Source organism: Aspergillus lucknowensis (genome assembly GCF_044049455.1).
Source record: "Aspergillus lucknowensis strain CBS 449.75 chromosome Unknown BJX67scaffold_11, whole genome shotgun sequence".
NCBI lineage: Eukaryota > Fungi > Ascomycota > Eurotiomycetes > Eurotiales > Aspergillaceae > Aspergillus > Aspergillus lucknowensis.
The window spans coordinates 414,810-432,094 of NW_027263555.1; the positions used below are offsets into that span (position 1 = coordinate 414,810).

The 17,285-nt window shown below is 54.9% G+C and overlaps 6 protein-coding genes across 6 annotated transcripts; 3 read left to right on the forward strand and 3 right to left on the reverse strand.

The window, feature by feature from the left end:
* Positions 1–112: 112 nt before the first annotated feature.
* BJX67DRAFT_379561 (uncharacterized protein) lies at positions 113–1,696 on the forward strand (the record flags this gene model as incomplete). Its single annotated transcript, XM_071032604.1, has 1 exon — positions 113–1,696. The coding sequence occupies one exon, from the start codon at positions 113–115 to the stop codon at positions 1,694–1,696; it is 1,584 nt and encodes a 527-aa protein (XP_070888061.1).
* A 68-nt stretch (positions 1,697–1,764) lies between these two features.
* On the reverse strand, positions 1,765–3,564 carry BJX67DRAFT_371053 (cytochrome P450; the record flags this gene model as incomplete). The annotated part of the gene is made up of 7 exons (XM_071031019.1): positions 1,765–1,869; positions 1,915–2,004; positions 2,051–2,498; positions 2,555–2,778; positions 2,833–3,195; positions 3,256–3,480; positions 3,547–3,564. The coding sequence occupies 7 exons, from the start codon at positions 3,562–3,564 to the stop codon at positions 1,765–1,767; spliced, it is 1,473 nt and encodes a 490-aa protein (XP_070888062.1).
* Positions 3,565–4,517: 953 nt separating this feature from the next.
* Positions 4,518–5,181, reverse strand: BJX67DRAFT_32136 (uncharacterized protein). Its single transcript, XM_071027338.1, has one exon. It carries the CDS (start codon positions 5,058–5,060, stop codon positions 4,629–4,631), a length of 432 nt encoding a protein of 143 aa, XP_070888063.1. The 5' UTR covers positions 5,061–5,181; the 3' UTR covers positions 4,518–4,628.
* BJX67DRAFT_348720 (major facilitator superfamily-domain-containing protein) lies at positions 4,715–6,848 on the forward strand. Its single transcript, XM_071028680.1, has one exon. The coding sequence runs from the start codon at positions 5,303–5,305 to the stop codon at positions 6,692–6,694; it is 1,392 nt and encodes a 463-aa protein (XP_070888064.1). The 5' UTR covers positions 4,715–5,302; the 3' UTR covers positions 6,695–6,848.
* tpcA (O-methyltransferase tpcA) lies at positions 6,812–9,460 on the reverse strand. The gene is made up of 5 exons (XM_071027346.1): positions 8,451–9,460; positions 8,256–8,382; positions 7,873–8,198; positions 7,764–7,820; positions 6,812–7,702 (listed from the first exon to the last, which is right to left on the reverse strand). The coding sequence occupies exons 1-5, from the start codon at positions 8,827–8,829 to the stop codon at positions 7,134–7,136; spliced, it is 1,458 nt and encodes a 485-aa protein (XP_070888065.1). The 5' UTR covers positions 8,830–9,460; the 3' UTR covers positions 6,812–7,133.
* A 1,295-nt stretch (positions 9,461–10,755) lies between these two features.
* On the forward strand, positions 10,756–12,408 carry BJX67DRAFT_32266 (Homeodomain-like protein). Its single transcript, XM_071027359.1, has 7 exons — positions 10,756–10,984; positions 11,100–11,268; positions 11,332–11,375; positions 11,439–11,506; positions 11,580–11,680; positions 11,748–12,125; positions 12,209–12,408. Exons 1-7 carry the CDS (start codon positions 10,915–10,917, stop codon positions 12,243–12,245), a joined length of 867 nt encoding a protein of 288 aa, XP_070888066.1. The 5' UTR covers positions 10,756–10,914; the 3' UTR covers positions 12,246–12,408.
* Positions 12,409–17,285: the final 4,877 nt, after the last annotated feature.

Sequence of the window (17,285 nt, forward strand, 5' to 3'; positions counted from 1 at the left end):
ATCTCCGACTAATCTGGGCCTGCTCGTCGTTTGCTATTGGCCTCTGCAACCTTGGAAGAGCCAGCCTCGTCTTTCGAGTTCTCCGCTGTCAGTCACATCCAGCACCCTCAAGATGGCTCGAGAAGCCCTTGTCAGCCTCCCGGTAGAAATTACACATCTAATCCTCACTCACCTGCACCCAGACGCAGCGGAAATCCGCGACCGCGAACTGGGGCCGAGCGACCCATCGTGGGACTGTCTCCAACTGCAGCCGCTCCTCTCACTGTGCCTCATCTCCCAGCGCCTCTGCGACCTTGCTCAACCCCTTTTATATCGCGGATTTATGCTCGGGTGCGGTGAATCTTGGCGTTCGAACGGGTTTAGCTGGAAAGGCCGACTCCTCTCCTTCATGCGAACGGTGGTACGCCGACGGGACCTGGCGTCCCAGGTAAAGCGCGTCTACATCCATCCGCTATTGTGGGAGACTCATCGCACGAAAAAGATAGCAGTGGTTAATTTTTGGAAGTCCGAGGATAACCCTATCTGGAAACCGCATACACGGTATTACCGGAACGAAGTGCGGGAGCTGCTCTCAGACCTCGCAGATGCACTGAGCACTGACAGTCTGCGAGGCCTTTCCGAGGACGACTTGCTTGCGATCCTGATTTCGCAGCTGCCAAACCTTCGACACTGCACGCTGCAAGTGGGGGGTGATGATGATCAAGTCGCCCCGATCGCCGGGCTGCGTTCAAGGCTCCCGATCAAGACTCTCGACCTCGAACTGTGTGCCACAGCCCGGGAGGTGAGGAGGTCTTTTGGCATAGTTTCTACTGTCCGCCGTGCATTTTCTCTGCTGAGCCTGTCTGTGGGCTTGGAAACGCTCAATCTCCACGAGTATTACGGTGTGATGAGCGACGAGAGAGATCTTATTCCCCTACTGCCGAATCTGACGAACCTCCGTCTCACTTTCAGTTGGCTCAGCGAGCGAACCCTCCAAAGACTCCTTTCATCGTGTGGGAGCCTACGGACTTTTTTCTACGAAACCACATCCAACCCAGAGCGGAAATTCTCTGAATACTATCCGCGTCCGTTGGTGCGCAAGGGCAACATCCATTTCAGCCTGGCGGACGCAGTGAAACATCTCCAGCGCCACAGCAACACGCTTCAATCAGTGCATCTTGACCTCCGCATGCGTGGGTTTACCGAGTGCACCCCTGAGCCCTGGGGTGCATGCAGCTTCGAACAATTCACCACACTTGAACACCTCCTCCTGACTCTCGACGAGTTTCACCCCGTCTACATGAATTCCCGTCCGTCTCCAGACCAGGGCTTCTCCAAGCTCCTCCCACCGAGCATCACCTCTCTATCTCTGGTGGGACAAATTACAGAGGAGGACATTCCACGCATAGAGGAGAGCCTCAGTGGCCTCGCCGAGGCTGTCTCCAGAGCCGAGCTCCCCATCCTGGAAGCAGTCCGCTGGGACAAGTATCAGACGCTAAGCGCGAATTTTCCCGTTCACAGCATCTTCGCCGCTGCCGGTGTCGACTTCAGCTACAGCGGGTTCCCGCTGAGCAGGTCGACTCTCGGCGAGTACCAGAGTATAGCACGTCCGAGCTACGTGGATGATGGCTATCGCTTTTATCCGCAGGCGGATCCGTTACAAGTCGCGTTACAAGCCGCGTTACAACCGCTGCCGGGTGAGGACCTGGATTTTTGATCGGGGTGTCCACTGAGAGATCACTTGAGATTACCTGCGTCGGATCTTTGACCAGCTTCACATCTACATCACGGCCACTCGCCCCGTCTTCTCATCACCACGTTAAAGTCAAACTGCGGCACAAACCACCGGTTTTCGACTCTCCACTCACGGCCTGGATGCTGGAGCTCGATCTGCTTCTATTAGTCTTGTTCAGAGAGATGCAGATGATGACATACCTCATATGCTTGAAGTAACGTCGGCACCAGCTTGTATATCTCGAGGTGAGAGATATTCTTGCCAATGCACGACCGATGGCCGTGGCCAAACTAGGACTGTTACAACACATCCTCACACAGAATCAGGAAGACTCACCGTCAGCAAGCTATTCTCCATCTTCTTCACCGCAGCCTCATCCTTCCCCAGCCACCGGTCTGGCCGCCACGACTCGGTATCTGCGCCGAACGTCTCCTCGTCCCGGTGCACCACCCACGCACTCATCCCGACGATGGTTCCCTCGGGCAAGTACTCGCCACAGATTTCCACTCCACCTTCCGGGACAATCCTCTCGAGAGGAAGCCCAAATGGCGGATGGATTCGTCCAGCTTCTTTGATACACGCGTCCAGATACGGCAGCTGCCGGCTCTGCTTCCAGGTCACGATGGGCGAGATCAAGTCTGCCTTCGCGGCAGTCCGGATTTCATCCATCAGCCGAGTCATCGTGGCCGGGTGCTTGAGCAGGTTGTAGAAGATTGTCCGGAGCATGATTGCAGTCGTGTCGCTGCCAGCTGTGATGTTCGACTGGGTCCATGCCAGGAGCGCCCTGCCTATATCAGCACGTGTCCGTGGATGAAGGAGGGTTAACTGCCTAATGCCTACCACTGCGGTACACTCTTGTCCTTTGCCATTGCCTCGATAAACCGAGACAGGAAGTCCCGGTCGTTCAGGTTCTTCGCCTCCCCCGACGGACTGTTCATCAGCTTCATCCGCTCATTCTGTCTCCGTGTCGCGAAGTCGCCCATCGCAGACCACGACGCCTTGCGCAGTCGAGAAATCCACGGGTTCTTCACCCACAGCTCGTCGATCCACGGCATTTGGCCGACCTCCTCTCATTCAGCTTCGAAGGTCTCGCAACAAGGACGGAAGAGGCAACATACCGGCGCCACGTATTGGAAATACTTCCAGATATCCCCCATGATATTATCGATATCCTCCCCCTTCTCGAGAAACCCCAGACGCTGCGAGAAGGTAATCTCCCCGACGACATCAAACGCAAACATCTGCAGCCAAACCCCGAAATCGAGCGGTCGCCCCTCGTTCGCGAACCGGGTATCCAGCTGCCCGAAGAAACACCGGATCGTCTCGTCGACGAAGGGCTCAAACGAGACGAGATTGCTCATCGAGTAGATACTCGCAATCGGCTTCTTCAGCATGCGGTGGATATCCTCGTCCTGGGTCGCGAAGAGGCCCGGGAGGATCTTGCCCTTGGACATGGGCAGGATCACTTGGTAGAATTTGGACTGTCATCGACGTTCATCAGCTCCTCAGATACGTTAGTCTTTGGCTTTGGCTTGGCGAACCTTTTTGTATTTCCCGCTGAAGCCGTAGATCACAGGGACCTCCTTCGGATCGCCCACGGAGACCATGTTCGGTCCGAACCGCACGAGCTTCCCATATCTCCTGTGCAAGTCGATGTGTATCTCGTGTGCCCGTCTGCCCCAGACCCATGAGAGGCGCGGGATATTCGAGATGGAGGCCAGGAACGGGCCGGGGATGCGGCGGAGCCTGGCGTAGGTGGAGATGAGCTGGAGGGCGAGGCCTCCCGCCACAATCCATGGCAGGTACGCCGTAAGGGCGCTGAGGAGTCCTACGGATGCTGAATCTGGCATGATGCTGTCGATGTTTTGGCGGAAACGTCCCTTGGACGTTCGCTTGCGTTGGTCGCTGAAGATGTAGCCGGCCTCTGTCGAGGACCGGAGTACCTGGAGCGTTGCTCCATGCACTGCGGAGGAGAGTTTGGTCACAACTCCGACATAAGCATGATGGCCAGTAGACTTATCCACGCTGGACGCAGCTCATAACCGGGCGTCGTAAGCCCTCGATCCGGCAGAGATGGGGATAAGACACATGTCTGAAGCAGGGCGTCGATGCGCTGAAAGTTATTTCGCGACGTAAATTAATTTCGACAGCATCCAGACCCAGGCCGGGGAACCTCCGACGAGCACAGCACAAATGAAGCAAGCGGCAAGCTCCCTCTGATTAGCCCTAACTCCCCTGTCTAGCGCTGCCAGTTGGGTGCCGATCACTGTACTCCGGTCCGGCTTGCCCCGACCGTCCTAAAAAAAGCTGTCTTTGTCGAAAAGAGCGATCTGGACAATATACTCGGAGTCGGCCTCCGAGACCCAGTAGCTTAATTTCATCTCCGACGTGATAAACATATTTTCTGGTTGTCCGTGTCCCAATCGTTCCGCTCTGTGCTACCCCTCAATCGGACTAGTGCGCACCCGCCGCCCGACCTAAATGACCCACATTGGTGTGGGTCTGGTGGAGCGACCCGGGACAAGGATCCATTCCTCCGGAGTATTCTTCCGGGACCTCCCGCAAACAAGTTCGCTTGATGTCTCCGCCCCCTCACTGATGAACTATTTAAGGCTGGTCGCGCTCCCTCATCGATGATTCCGAACCGATCCTTCCCGTCGATTCTCGACATCACGCTGTTCCCCGCCGCCATCCATGACTGGACCCACTTGCTCTTTTTTCGGACGTGATGGAGCACGTTGAGAGAGTGTAAACAGTATAGTTTACATTTCTCGTTACTATGTTATCCTTTATCTCGTTTCTCTTGTCGAGATTGCTGGAGGTAAAAAGGGGGCAGAATTCACCACGCCGGGAATCGAACTGGGGCCCCCCTTTGTTGGGTCAAGTTCAATTCACGTTATTCTATCTTAACAGCTCAGCCCGCTTGGTGTAATGGGAACATACCTCTTGGGTGCGACCTTGCCGCGAGGGCCGGAGGAGTTCCAGGTTTCGTCCTGGGGCGGGCCTGTTTTTGACTGTTTTTTCTGCAGTGACAAGATAGAAGTAGGATTGAGGAATGAGCAGAGGTGTCTTTGAAATGTTCCCGAGTCTTTTGAACTCGTGTAAAGGTACCACCGACGCAGGCCCAAAACTGCGTCTTTGTAACCGGCGTATCATTAGCCAGATTTGATCTGCAGCGTACTCCGGTCCGCACCCCGGCTTTGCAGGATCCCATAAAAAAGCAGCCTCCTTCGAGAAGAGACTCCCGCGTCATTTCTGCCCCAGATCGATAATCATGGCCGACCCCGAGAAGCAGGGTGACAATGCCCCCCCAGCGAGCCCGCCGTCCGACACCAGGGACGTGCATGGCCTCGCGTGGATCGCGGTCGTCGGCTCGATTCTCTCCGCGACGTTCCTGTACGGCTTGGACCAGACGATTGTCGCGAACATCCAGCCGGCGATCGTGGACCGCTTCGACTCGCTGGGCCAGCTGTCATGGATCTCCGTGGCCTTTCTGCTGGGCGCTGCCAGCAGTAATCTGTTCTGGTGGGTTTCTGAGAGTGTGTAGCGAATTCTCACGAATTCTCAGCTAATGTGCGCAGGGGCCAGATGTACGGTCGCTTCAACGTCAAATGGCTCTACTTCGCGTGCGTCGGCCTGTTCGAGGTCGGGTCGACTGTGTGCGGCGCTGCGCCGTCGATGGCAGCCCTCATCACCGGCCGAGCCATCTGCGGCTTTGGCGGCGCGGGGATGTACACGGGCTCCATGGCCCTGCTCTCGCTGACGACGACGGAAAAGGAGCGACCGTTCTATCTCGGTCTTCCCGGCCTCACCTGGGGCGCAGGCACCGTGCTGGGCCCTATCCTGGGTGGCGCCTTCACGGACAGCAGCGCTGGCTGGCGCTGGGCCTTCTACATCAACCTGTGCATCGGCGCCCTCTGCGTGCCGGTCTACATCTTCCTCGTCCCCAGCAAGGATGCCCACCCGGGCCTGTCCTTCTGGCGCCGCCTCGCCGGCGTCGACCTCCTCGGCTTCGTCCTCATGACCGGCACCTTCACGGCCGGCCTCATGGCCATCTCCTTCGGCGGCACCGACTACCCCTGGGACAGCCCGCAGATCATCGCGCTGTTCGTCGTCGCCGGCGTCGTGACCCTCCTCTTCTGGATGCAGCAGTTCCTCGCCGTCGGCGTCGCCCGCGAGCACGTCTCCTTCCCCCTCGCCTTCCTCCGCGACCATCGCCTCCTCCTCGTCGCCCTCGTCGAGGCCTCCGCAATCACCGCCACCTTCATCCCCATCTACTTCCTCCCGCTCTTCTTCCAGTTCGTCCACGGCGACTCCGCCCTCGCCACCGGCGTCCGCATCCTCCCCTACGTCGTCTTCTGCGTCTTCTCCTGCCTCCTAAGCGGCCACCTCGTCTCCAAGAACAACGCCCAGTGGCTCCCCTGGTTCCTCGCCGGCGGCGCCTTCGTCCTCGCCGGCTCCGTCGCCCTCTACACCGTCACCGAGACCACCCCAACCGCCCAGGTCTACGGCTTCAGCATCCTCGTCGGCTTTGGCGCCGGCGCATACCTGCAGCTCCCCTTCGCCGTCGCCCAGATGCTCGTCGACCCGCAACACATCACCACAGCCGTCGGCTTCATGGCCTTTGCGCAGCTCTCCGCGCCCTCCGTCAGCATGGCGATCGCGAACGCCGTCTTCATCAACCGATCTACGATCCAGATTGCGCGCGTCCTCCCTTCCTGGTCGCGCGGCGAGATCCAGCGCGTTATCTCCGGGCTCGGGGGGAGTGAGCTTGCGGCGTTGGACGAGGCGCTCAGTGCGCGCGTGATTCAGATCATCGTGCGCAATATTGGCAAGGCGTATATCCTGTGCTTTGTTGGGGCGGCCGTGGCGATTCTGATCTCGGTGTATTTCGCGGTTGATCAGTTTGCTTCGCGGGAGAAGAAGGATGGGAAGGCGTCGTCGGACGGGGGGGATGAGAGTGATGCGAGTGCGGCGTAGCTGAGGAAAGATGTCGGGAAAGGGCAAGGGCGAGAGCATACTGGACGGGTGACGACTTGATGCATGTTACTTCGGGGTTTAGATCAAGCTAGAATGGACTCTATTTGCGCATGAACTTCATATTCTTACGGAATAGAATGCATATTGTAATCCCACCTGACGCCTGGCTGGACAGCCTGTAACTGCCCTCACGTCCCCCGCCCCCCGCGCCAAATCTCCCAGGCAGATTTACAAAGGTGTTAACCAGAATAGGCCCTTCACTCGAGGGGTCGACCCTTTTAGTGGAGCGCCAAATTCCAGTACAAGTCCCTCACGGCCCCCAGATAGATGTTGGTCTCTGAGCCCTCGGACTCGCTGTAGAAACAGCTCTGCAATTACAGTCACAGGAGTTCTCTCAAGTAATGCAATCTGTGTATTCTGTACTGCTCGCACGCTACGTCTATACTCTCTCATCCAGCAACGGCGAGCCGGGCAACACACACTCCACCAGTCCCACCTGGCTCCTGCAGTCATAGATCTTCCTGAGAATCAGGCCCGCACGCCCAGCAATGTCCTTGAACTCCGCCGGTGTACGCTCGATCCCGTTAATCAGCGCCATCATCGCCACATCGCGCTGGTGGCTGTACCGGGTGAAATAGCCGTAGTTGGCCGGCAGCGGCTTCGGGGCGGATTCAATCTCCTCGCACCCCAGCGTGGTGTTCATCACTTGGTCGCAGATAAGGATTCGCGATCGCTCGCCCATGCTCCCCCGAATAGCCGAGAGGATTTGCACACAGTAGTCGTCGGACCAATCGTGCATGATGTATCGGAGCCAGTAAACATCAGCGCCCTTGACGGGATTGTCGTTGAAAAAGTCGTGAGTCACAAAGGACACACGGCCTTCAGCGAGTGCCTTGGGATTCTCCTTCGGCCAGACCGACGACTGCGCCTGTTTCAAGGCCGGGGCGCGGTCTTGCACCACGAAATTCAGCTCGGGATAGAGGTGGGAAAGCTGGATACAGAATCCGCCTGTTGGACACAGTCAGCTTCAATCGCCAAGCCCTCGCTGTCGGTCAAGGGTTTTTCTCACCAACACCACCCCCAACATCCACAATCTGCGCCTTCCCGAGGGATTTCCACGGGTAATCTGCGAATTCTCAGCCTCTCGCTCACACCCCATCTTGCGACAGAGATCTTACCGTAAAGATGAGCGCTGCCAAATACTAACCCGCCAGCAAACATGGCCAGACAGAAGTTCGCGTGCTCCGGGCGGGCGACCAGTTCGTCCGACTCCTTCCCCTTGATCTTGTCGTTCAAGGTTGGGCCCCAAGGTCCGGGATATCCGCCGAATGGATAATTCTTCAGCTGTGCAGAAGGAACTTGTTCCTCGAACCACTCCCAGCGAGTCTGTGTGGTCCCCATTGTGTCCTGGAACGCCGTCTTCCGCACATCATAGGACGGTCCCTTCTCCGCGTCGAGAAGAGTCTTCGGCAGGAAATCAGATGCGCTGTAAATGTCTAACGCACTACATAGTTGTTAGCAATGGCACGAGCGGAGGGGATTGCCCAGAGACAAAACTTACAACATGATGATGTAGGCCCGGAGAGGTTCATTGTTCACCAATGCGGCTGAGATCGTATTATTCCCAAACACATTCGGGCGTACCTCTTGGAAGACATGGATTGAGCAAAGGCAGCGCATCAGTCGACCTGAGATCCATGAATATTAGTCTCTGGTCCTAAGATCCTAATTTACTCGGCCCTGGTAGCTGACGCACCCAATTTCCGTTTCTCAATGCCCGTCGCCTCGCTGAGCTCCTCGATGGTTGCCTGCTGGCTCTTCGTGTTTGCGATCACATCGGGCACACGAAGCTCTGCGACAATATGCAAGGCACGGGCCTCGTTGTACTGGGACGAGACCTCGAGCAGACGGCTCGACGGGTCGGACACCAGCTCAGTCAAGAGGCCAGAAGCTGAAAGCAGCGTCTTCTGGGCATTGAAAAGAGTTGTGGACGCGATGTTGGATGCCGAGCCAGCCTCTGGTTCTGCGGGGGTTTCTGTGGCCCACTCGTCGATGATGACCCTGGCTGTGCGACTGATGAGGTCAGACAGCTCGAGGAGCCGAGCGGCGTCGGCGATGGTTCGCGGCGTCGACATCTGTTTCGCGATGTTTCTGGCTCTCTTTTTTCTTTGGTTTTTTGTGTTTTTTCCTTTCAATTCGCAGGTTCCTGTTCATGGACAGCAAATATTGTTCTCAACCCCGCTCTCACCCCCTCCCAAGTCGTGAGACGTTTATAAGAGGATTCCCCATGGTGAACCACGGTCTCTTGAGATTGTTGCCACCGAACCTCTCGTCAGCGTTTCTCAAGATCATACCGGACCGGAGTAGGCAGCGGGCAGACCGCAGTAACAGGCTCGGTGATGATGCGAGATGGATGTGAAATGAGGCGTGTTCCTCCTGCCTCGGCAATGGACAGAAAAATAAATCGGAGGCTTATCAAATTGCGCGACTGAAACGGGAAATAGAGCTCAGAATCTTTGGAGAGAGGTGCCAGGACCTCCCAACAAGAATCCTCCACACGTTTAAAGGCGAATGGGCAAGGGATGGCGAACCTGGTCGAACAAAGGGTTAAACTGGTCGCCCACGCTCATTGTTCACGAGCTTCACGCAACGGAATCTGACAACGTGGACGCGCGGTTGACCCAGAGTACTTTTGGCCCTTCCTGATGCCCCGCTCGAACCAGGTTCAGTCAGGTACGCCGAGACGCGACCCGAGGCGGAGCAAGAGCCGAGATAGGAAAATCGTTCGATAAAAGTGGCTCTGGCTCGTATCTCTGAGGAGCCAACGCGTTCTTGCAGGGTTCACGGAATCCGCCTGCCGCGTTCTCGCCTGCCTCATCCATTGAGGGATTGAGATACAGGCCATAGGTCTCGGCGCACACGATCCAGTCGCTGCATCGTTTCGTCCCGCCTTGTCCTCCTTTCCAACATGCCTAGGTTAGTTGAGGCAAAGAGGCCAACACTTTGACAGAAATGAAACATGCCTGACTGAAAGACCCGCCCGTGGCCACCCTTGACCCTGCATTTTTGAGTTTGGTTCGCTGACGAGCGAACAGGAGGCCTGGTTCGACAAATCCGACTGTCGCAAATCCTCAGGATTTACAATCTCGGTCAGATTGGCCTCTTTCATTTTCGGAAGCAACTTGACCCGGCTCCCGTTCACCTCACCCGAATTGTTCATGAGGATTCTGCTTTCCTCCGGGTGGGGGAGGATGAAGGTGATCGACAACCACCAACCGGCCGCTAAGCGAGGAAGTCGATCAGCCGTGAAGAATTTCTCCGATAGTGAACGGCAAAAACAGTCATTGGCGTCCGTGGAAGGGACTGGAATTTGATTCACCCTTCGAGAATCTCAAGCATGTGCGGACGGACGAATCGCCCGAACGCGCGACGAATCCTTCGCAATCGAGTCAGACCGCCACGTCGCTCTGATTCGACGGATTTTCCAGCGGAAATAGCCATCTACCACGCCGCGCTTCCGTTGAATCAGGAGCGCGCCCCCCAGGCGCCGATCTGTTCGAGATCTGCGTGTTTAGTGTTCCGTGGCCATAGGCAAAGCATCACGGAGCCCCAGAACGATATGCATATACAGCATACTCCGGTCCGTGCCCGGCTGCAACGTATCAGGCGGAGGCAACATGGCACGGCTGAAAGCCAAGATTCGTCTTGGAATTCATTGGTTTCAGCTTCTGCAGCACCCTTGTCGCGCAGGGGTGAAATCTCATCGCGGTCGTTTCGCACTTTCCAGACCTGGCGGCGGTTGAGAGGGTGCCAAGGCATGGAGACTGCTGGTGGTTCATTCATTGGGCGATAGAGTCGCACGTCAAAGAGGCATACAGGACGCCCGCCACAGGTGTCGAAGAATACGAGCTGCTATCGCAAAGGCGGAAAGGAGGGAATTTGCACCCATGAGGGGTAAGCCGTGAAGAAGTCGATTGTTCCCTCGTATTAAGAAAGCGGCAGAGTATTCTGGCAGTCAGCGATCAACAGAAGGGAGGACGTGCAAATACAAACCCCCCAGGACGATCAACTGAAGCTTCACCCCCCCTCTTTTCTCTTATAAGTCTGTCGTCGCAGCCGGAAACGCATACAAGCAACGCCAAGGGTGGACCCAAACAGACGGCCAAGAAGCAGCGCAAATCGCCAAGGGAGGGAAAAGTAACGAAAAGTTGCATCCAACGATGGCACGCCTACCGAAGAAATGGACGGCCGAAGAAGATGACACATTACGCCGGGAGGTGGAATCCCAACGTGAGTCTCCTGTACCCTCAATTCCCCGCCCCCGCGCTGTTTCGTGCCTCGGACGGAGTCTGCCCGCACAATGAATCGTCATTCTAACCGTGGGGCTGTATCAACTTAGCGTTAGGCCCAGACGGGCGAGATTGGTGTCACATCGCAGAGAAGCTCCCCGGACGAACGAACAAAGACTGTCGCAAACGATGGCACAACACAATGGCAGGAGAATTCCGAAAGGGGCCGTGGGCTAAGCAAGAGGACGAACAATTGAAGAAGGCGATTGCCAAACACGGGACAAGGTGAACAAGGAGCCATGGCAGAGAAGGGATGGCGCTAGAACCTGGGCTAATTCGTAGTCGTAGATGGACCATCGTGGCCAGTGGTGTGAAAACACGCAGTGCGGAGCGTAAGTGGCATGGCAGCACAGGGAGTTTGCTTTCACGTCCTAACCGTCAGTGACGAGGAACAGAATGCGCGAAACGTTGGCAACATTCCCTGAACCCCGACCTGGATCGCAGCGAGTGGACCGAAACTGAGGTTAGCGGAGAATCGCAGACGCCTGCTCCCTGATATCATGGACGCCTGATGGCTAATCGTTGCTGACAAACAGGATCGCACGTTGATCGAGGCTGTTAATGCCGTGGGACGACAATGGACACAGATCCAGGGTATGTATTTTGCTGAACGCTCGAAGAACGCTATCAAGAATCGGTCAGTTTTCGTCAGGCACTATCCCCGAGGATCTTTTCCCCCAATGCTCATAGATGGGACATTCCAGATATACAATTGTTTCCCGCAAACTCCGAAGGCTGGCTCAGGGCACGCAAGTCAGCGCACCAACGGCCCCTGACGGGGCATCCCACGATGAAGACTCGGACGACGACGACGATATGGGTGAAGACGACCCGGAAAGTGACAGGGATGAAAGGGGACCGGCGTGGTCTTCCCCCCTCCAGAGCCGTTCCCAAAGCGGGCCTTCAACCACAGATCCGCATAACGTACTCTCAGATCCGTTCTGGAACCAATTCTACCCAACAGTCGGAGGAGCCCAACCATCCATGTACGACGTTGCACCTGTATCTTCGTCGAATCCCTGGACATGGGAGTCCTCCCAGCTCATAACCTCGGACCCATTCCCGCAAACCAACGACTCAACGTTCGTCGATCCCATGATTACAGATTCTGGTACCGGATCTACCTGCTCCGATACCCTTGCCTATCCTTCTAATACCCGACTAGACTGCGCGATGCCGTGGAAGTGCTCCAACGAGCTTGAGGGATCTTGCGAGGATCTGATCCTTCCTTCGGGCATAGGTAGCTCCACCAACACTGTAGCGGTGAAGTTAACGCTCGAAAATCCTGATTCTGAAACCATGCAGTCGCTGATGAGGATTGCTATTGAGAACAAAGCGAGGTTCCTCGTGGAACGGCAGTGAACGAGGTAACACGGCCCGTGGAGCAAGGATGCGTGGTCTGATAGACTGGGAGCTGGTTAGAACTGTCTTTTTGATGATTATGATATGCAGAATCGTATAGCTTCATAGATGTACTCAACTCGCGATTCCAAAGGCACTTTATAGATCGCTTTGTAGGCTTTATACTCAGCTAAGGGCCCCCTGGTTCCATCTCGAAACACAGGTATATATGTGTTTCTTGTTCATTGGCATGGGACCGATCACTAACTCAAATAGATTTGAGCATGTGGCCGGGACCTTCTGGCCTTTCATTTTCGCCTCCGAGTCACTGCATTGTGTAATCTTACCGTCATGCAAAGTAAGCGACATTCTTTCCTTTTTCTTCCTTCGAGCGTTGCCCTAAACTAGAGCCGTAGCAGCTAGGTTAAGTTGCGGAAAGATCGTCCGCGAGGGTAGATTCGGACTTGTGGAAGCCAGCCCTGCTTTGGGTGGTGTTGGTTCCAAGCTCAATATTTCCATACTCATGTTGTTTCGCTAGCTCTGGGGGGGTGCAGCTGTACTCCGTCCCGGTATCACGACCCAGCCCAGCAGTCCCCATGATCAGCTCGACCGTCACCTGTCGTTCTTTCCAAAATAGAGCCCTAGACCACAGTTCACAAGGTCTGTCACAGCTGGGAAGGCGCCGAGAGCAAGGGTAGCTCAATATGTTTACACAGGGCTATTGCATACAGGCCGCGTAATCCAGGGGCGAGCTTGCATCACGGAGCTCAGCAGTGCGATAGGTACAGTCGTCACAATAGATACCTCTGGCACAGAGTAAGGGTACTGACATCCCGGCGTTGTGGTCGGACGATATTGGCGGAATTATTGAATTCAACCGCGGATGGCATGGGGTTTCTTCGTTGCGTAAGAGATAGTCTCCAAGTCTAGTGAGGGGCCCAAGGTACCTTCTCTCAAGCTACACTCCTCGTGCGTTTCAAATCGCGAAGCTGAAGCAGTCTCACCAAGTAATCATCCATGCCAGCGCGAAAGCCCGATCTGCGTCTCCCTGGAAGCAACCCTGTTATTGTGATTATTTTAAAATCAGAGAGTTTAATTGCTCTTTCTTTCTCATAGATTATAGCGATGCCGTCATTATACGCCATTAATATGCCCTATGTTATGTTAGTTGCGGAATCGGTGGAGACGGGTTTTTGGATGAAGTGTACCCGTGGGACTGTAGTCGTAATTTTCAGTGGATTGCTGATGTTATTTCCAAAGCAGCCTGCCCTTTAGATGCAGTTTCGTACGAGCACTTAGCTTGCACATAAACGTGCAGAGAAAAGCATCACACCTTCCCTTCTGATTACTCTCACTGTCGTCCGCGATGAAACATGAAGACCTCGCTTTGAGGACTTTCCCGGCGAGTGAAGTCCGACACGCTATTGAGGGAGGAAAATCTGACCCTCTGGTCAAAGGGCGGCAGCAAATAATTGGTGACGAAATTGGCCCCTCACCGGATCAGCGGCAATAGCAGTCAATACTGGAGGGCCAGCGTCACAGTCGGCTCGGGGTTGCGTTCCCATAAGCCTGTCCAGCGCCCCAAAAACCCTTTCATGGTCCGAGCCTGGAAATAATCAGTAGGTCTGAGGTAGATATCATTGACAAATTAACAGGCGGTTGAGGGATCCAAACGACCTTACTTCCTTCAATGGCAAATCCTCCCGGAATTAAGACTCGATATTCCCGAGAGTGGTAAGGGATCGAAACTTGGTCTCCATTGATCCCCCTTGTGTAGCGTCGATTCGTCGACCACTGAAATATCTCCGGTTCCATTCAGTGGGTCAGAAAACGAAAGATCCCGACTGCTAGCTTAATACAATGCCCCTTGTCGCGAGTGTATGCTTCATATCTTGGAAAGCTCGGGCGGTTGCTCGCCACCTCTTTAGCGCCGAGATCAGAATTCCGTCCAACCAGAGACGGTTCGCGCTCGACCCCTGGTGAGCCTCAGGATCCGTCTTGTCAGCTCTCGGCGCTTGCGACAAAAATGCCACCGGAATATAAACGTCAACCTGCGCGTCGACTCCAAAGTCGCTCCCGACCTACATATGGCCACTCAGGTACGCCACAAGTTGGTGTGTTGTGCATCGGTCCAGCCCAACGCCCTCCGTAGGTCGAGTTTCTCGTAAAAATTCGGCAAACAATTCGTTCCCAGGTTGTCTTAAGAAATTCCACATCGAGTGTCCGTCCGTCATTGTTCGATAGCAAAGCTCAAGGATTAGAGGTCGTTATTTCACCCCCTATAGTTGACTCAAATCCCCAATAATACCAGTGCGTGTGAGCCTTAGGTTGTTTCGCGAGAGAACTAAGAGAATTCGTCTCCATGCGCCGAATATATACTGAATCATCCGTGAGACGTACTCCAAACTACCACAGAGAGGTGACTTATATTTGAGCCCTCCGCTACGCAAGGTAATTGACGGCAACCCCCGCCCCCCGTCCGCCTTTCCGATAAAGCTGAACCCAATGGCTCGTTCGAGCTGTCGGGCAACCCTGTGCCATGAAAGCTCGAGGAACGCGGGCCGAAGCTTCTATCTCCAAAGCTAGCCTCGCTCACGTTGCTCCTGGCAGCAAATAGCCGCAGTTTTGATTATACTGATGTTTCAATCGCGACTGACGTCCCTTACTCACTTTTTTGGGTTATTTCGAGAACTTAAAGGTGGCGTATTTACAAACATGGCGCCGTCGAGATCCATACGCATTTGAAGTAATGAGCATAGCTGACGGTAAACCGACAAGGTTGGACGAAGGGCAGATCATGTCCGTGACACGGACATCGTCGCCATTGTCCGTTCAGGCCATCTCCGATGTGCTGGAGGCGCATCTCGGCGGACGATGCATGCTGTTGCGTCCCAAAAGAACGCCTACGTGCCACAAGAGAGGCAGGACGCAATCTAGGGCTCAGGGGCCCCAATCGCACCACGAAGCGGTGGGCGCGGAGACTTTCTTTCAAGCTAAGGTCCCCAATGCCGTGCAGGTTTTCTCCAAGTGGTACTTATGCCGCCTGTAAAGCCCAAAGATGCATGGACGATAATATTCTTGGTGACTTCCCACCTCGTCTCCTTTGTCAGCCGCAAGGTCGTTGCTTCGGTACCAACATCAGGTGAGACTGCATCAAGTAGTACAATAAACACCCGGTCAGAGCGCATTTGGTACGTGCCCGGGTACGTTAGAGCCGACGATACTAATTCCATCACGTCAAGCTTTGCTGGTTCCTGGTTGTGAATGACGATATCTGCAGAACCAGCCCACCTACGGTCATTATGGGCATCTTCTCAGCGCTGAGAGTAGCGGCGATGAAGTCTGGCAGAGGCCAGCTAGAGTTAGTAAGGTTTCCAGAAATCTACACATCTAATAATTACTTACCGCGGCAACTATAATTCCGTTTGCTGCGTGGAGGAGCTCGCGCAGGGAGGATCCCAACATGTCAGATCCAAGGGACCGTGTTGGTGTGTTATTGCGCTTCAAAATTTCCAAATGTTGCTTCGTTTTTGAAAGTCGCGAAGTCGAATAACCAGGGAGCTAAAGAGCTGGGCCTCATTCCCAGAAGAAACACCTGTCTACGAGTGTCCATGGTTCAAGGAACTCAAGATGGTGCTCTTCTGGAGCAACTGAGTCTCGGTCATGGCGCAAGGTAGTGAAGCTGTCGGTCGGAGGGCGGGGCCGTGGGCGGTTCATCCGGTGATTGCTGATCTCAGATTGAGCAGCAAGACTGGTTCACCAGTTGATTTTTCGGATCACCAGGCCGGCCCAGAGAAGTCTCTTTCCCACAGCAGTGCGGAACACTTCATGGATAGTGAAGCGAAGGACCTGTAGTCAAAGAGCCCTATGCTTTCCTTGAGTACCCTCTTAGAGCACGGTGGGAAATGTGAAATTGGATGAAAAGTTTCAGTTCTTGCAAAACCCCGACAGGAGAATCGATGGGAAGTGACGCGAAGTTGAAGTCGAAGTTGGTGACCAGCTGATGGATGGACGCTGCAACCTCAGGCTGCGATGATCACGTGTGGCAGTGCTCCTGAATTGTTTGGGAATGCTTGTTCTGGAGGGGATTACCACTACCTACTTACGCCCGGTGGTCGGACATGGTGTCAGCACGTTCAACAGTCAAATGTTTTATAACTGCTACTAAGAATGACATTTACTTCCTCCCCAATGACCTTGCGGTGCTGTAACTTCTGCTCTAGAGGCGCGCTTCGTCAAGGGCAAATGAGTTGGCAACCGGAATAATCTTGAAGGAGCTCTTCCTCACACGCTCCCCACATTCCACCTGTATGTCGTTCGCTTTCCCTGTCGTTCTCAGCTGACAGGCCCAGTGCAAGGCCATGCGCGGGTCCTTTTGAAAACTCGATCCCGATCCCGACGGAGGAAGGAAGAAAATAAGTAGTTGTGCGGGGACACTGCTATGACATTCGTGCAGTCTGCAAACTCCAGCTCTTCTCAAAGAAACCCGACACCCATCCCCCCATCTCGCGAACGGTGTCATGGATTTTACCGCGCAGTTCTCGGTCGGGCATGCGAAAACCGGGGAGTTCGTATAGGCTCTTGGTCTGCCAGGTTGTTGGCCACGCGTGTGCTGTCAATGTCTCTGTTTCTTCTTGCAGGTTGAGCGAAGGGATAAGCACGTTCGGGTGGGCGGTAGATCGGACGGCATGGGAGGGTGCCAGGGTATAGCATGTGGATTCGTTGCTTAAACGAGCGTAGAGTGTGTATTTTTCCCGGATATCTGAGTTTAAGGCGACTGACATGTGTGAAAACCGAGAGTCTTGAGGATGCAACCAGCGGAGGGTGAATAATTTGAGAGTGGTGTGTTACTCCTGAGTGAGGTTATGCCGCTCAGGAGAGACATTGATTCACAACGCCCC

Coding starts and splice junctions, on each gene's coding strand:
- BJX67DRAFT_32136 (XM_071027338.1), bottom strand. CDS start 5,060: ATGCACGTCCCTGGTGTCGGACGGCGGGCTCGCTGGGGGGGCATTGTC.
- BJX67DRAFT_348720 (XM_071028680.1), top strand. CDS start 5,303: ATGTACGGTCGCTTCAACGTCAAATGGCTCTACTTCGCGTGCGTCGGC.
- tpcA (XM_071027346.1), bottom strand. CDS start 8,829: ATGTCGACGCCGCGAACCATCGCCGACGCCGCTCGGCTCCTCGAGCTG. Junction 8,383..8,450: donor CATTGAGAAACGGAAATTGG/GTGCGTCAGCTA, acceptor CATGGATCTCAG/GTCGACTGATGCGCTGCCTT. Junction 7,821..7,872: donor TGGCAGCGCTCATCTTTACG/GTAAGATCTCTG, acceptor GAGAATTCGCAG/ATTACCCGTGGAAATCCCTC.
- BJX67DRAFT_32266 (XM_071027359.1), top strand. CDS start 10,915: ATGGCACGCCTACCGAAGAAATGGACGGCCGAAGAAGATGACACATTA. Junction 11,507..11,579: donor GCGAGTGGACCGAAACTGAG/GTTAGCGGAGAA, acceptor GCTGACAAACAG/GATCGCACGTTGATCGAGGC. Junction 12,126..12,208: donor CCGCAAACCAACGACTCAAC/GTTCGTCGATCC, acceptor ATACCCGACTAG/ACTGCGCGATGCCGTGGAAG.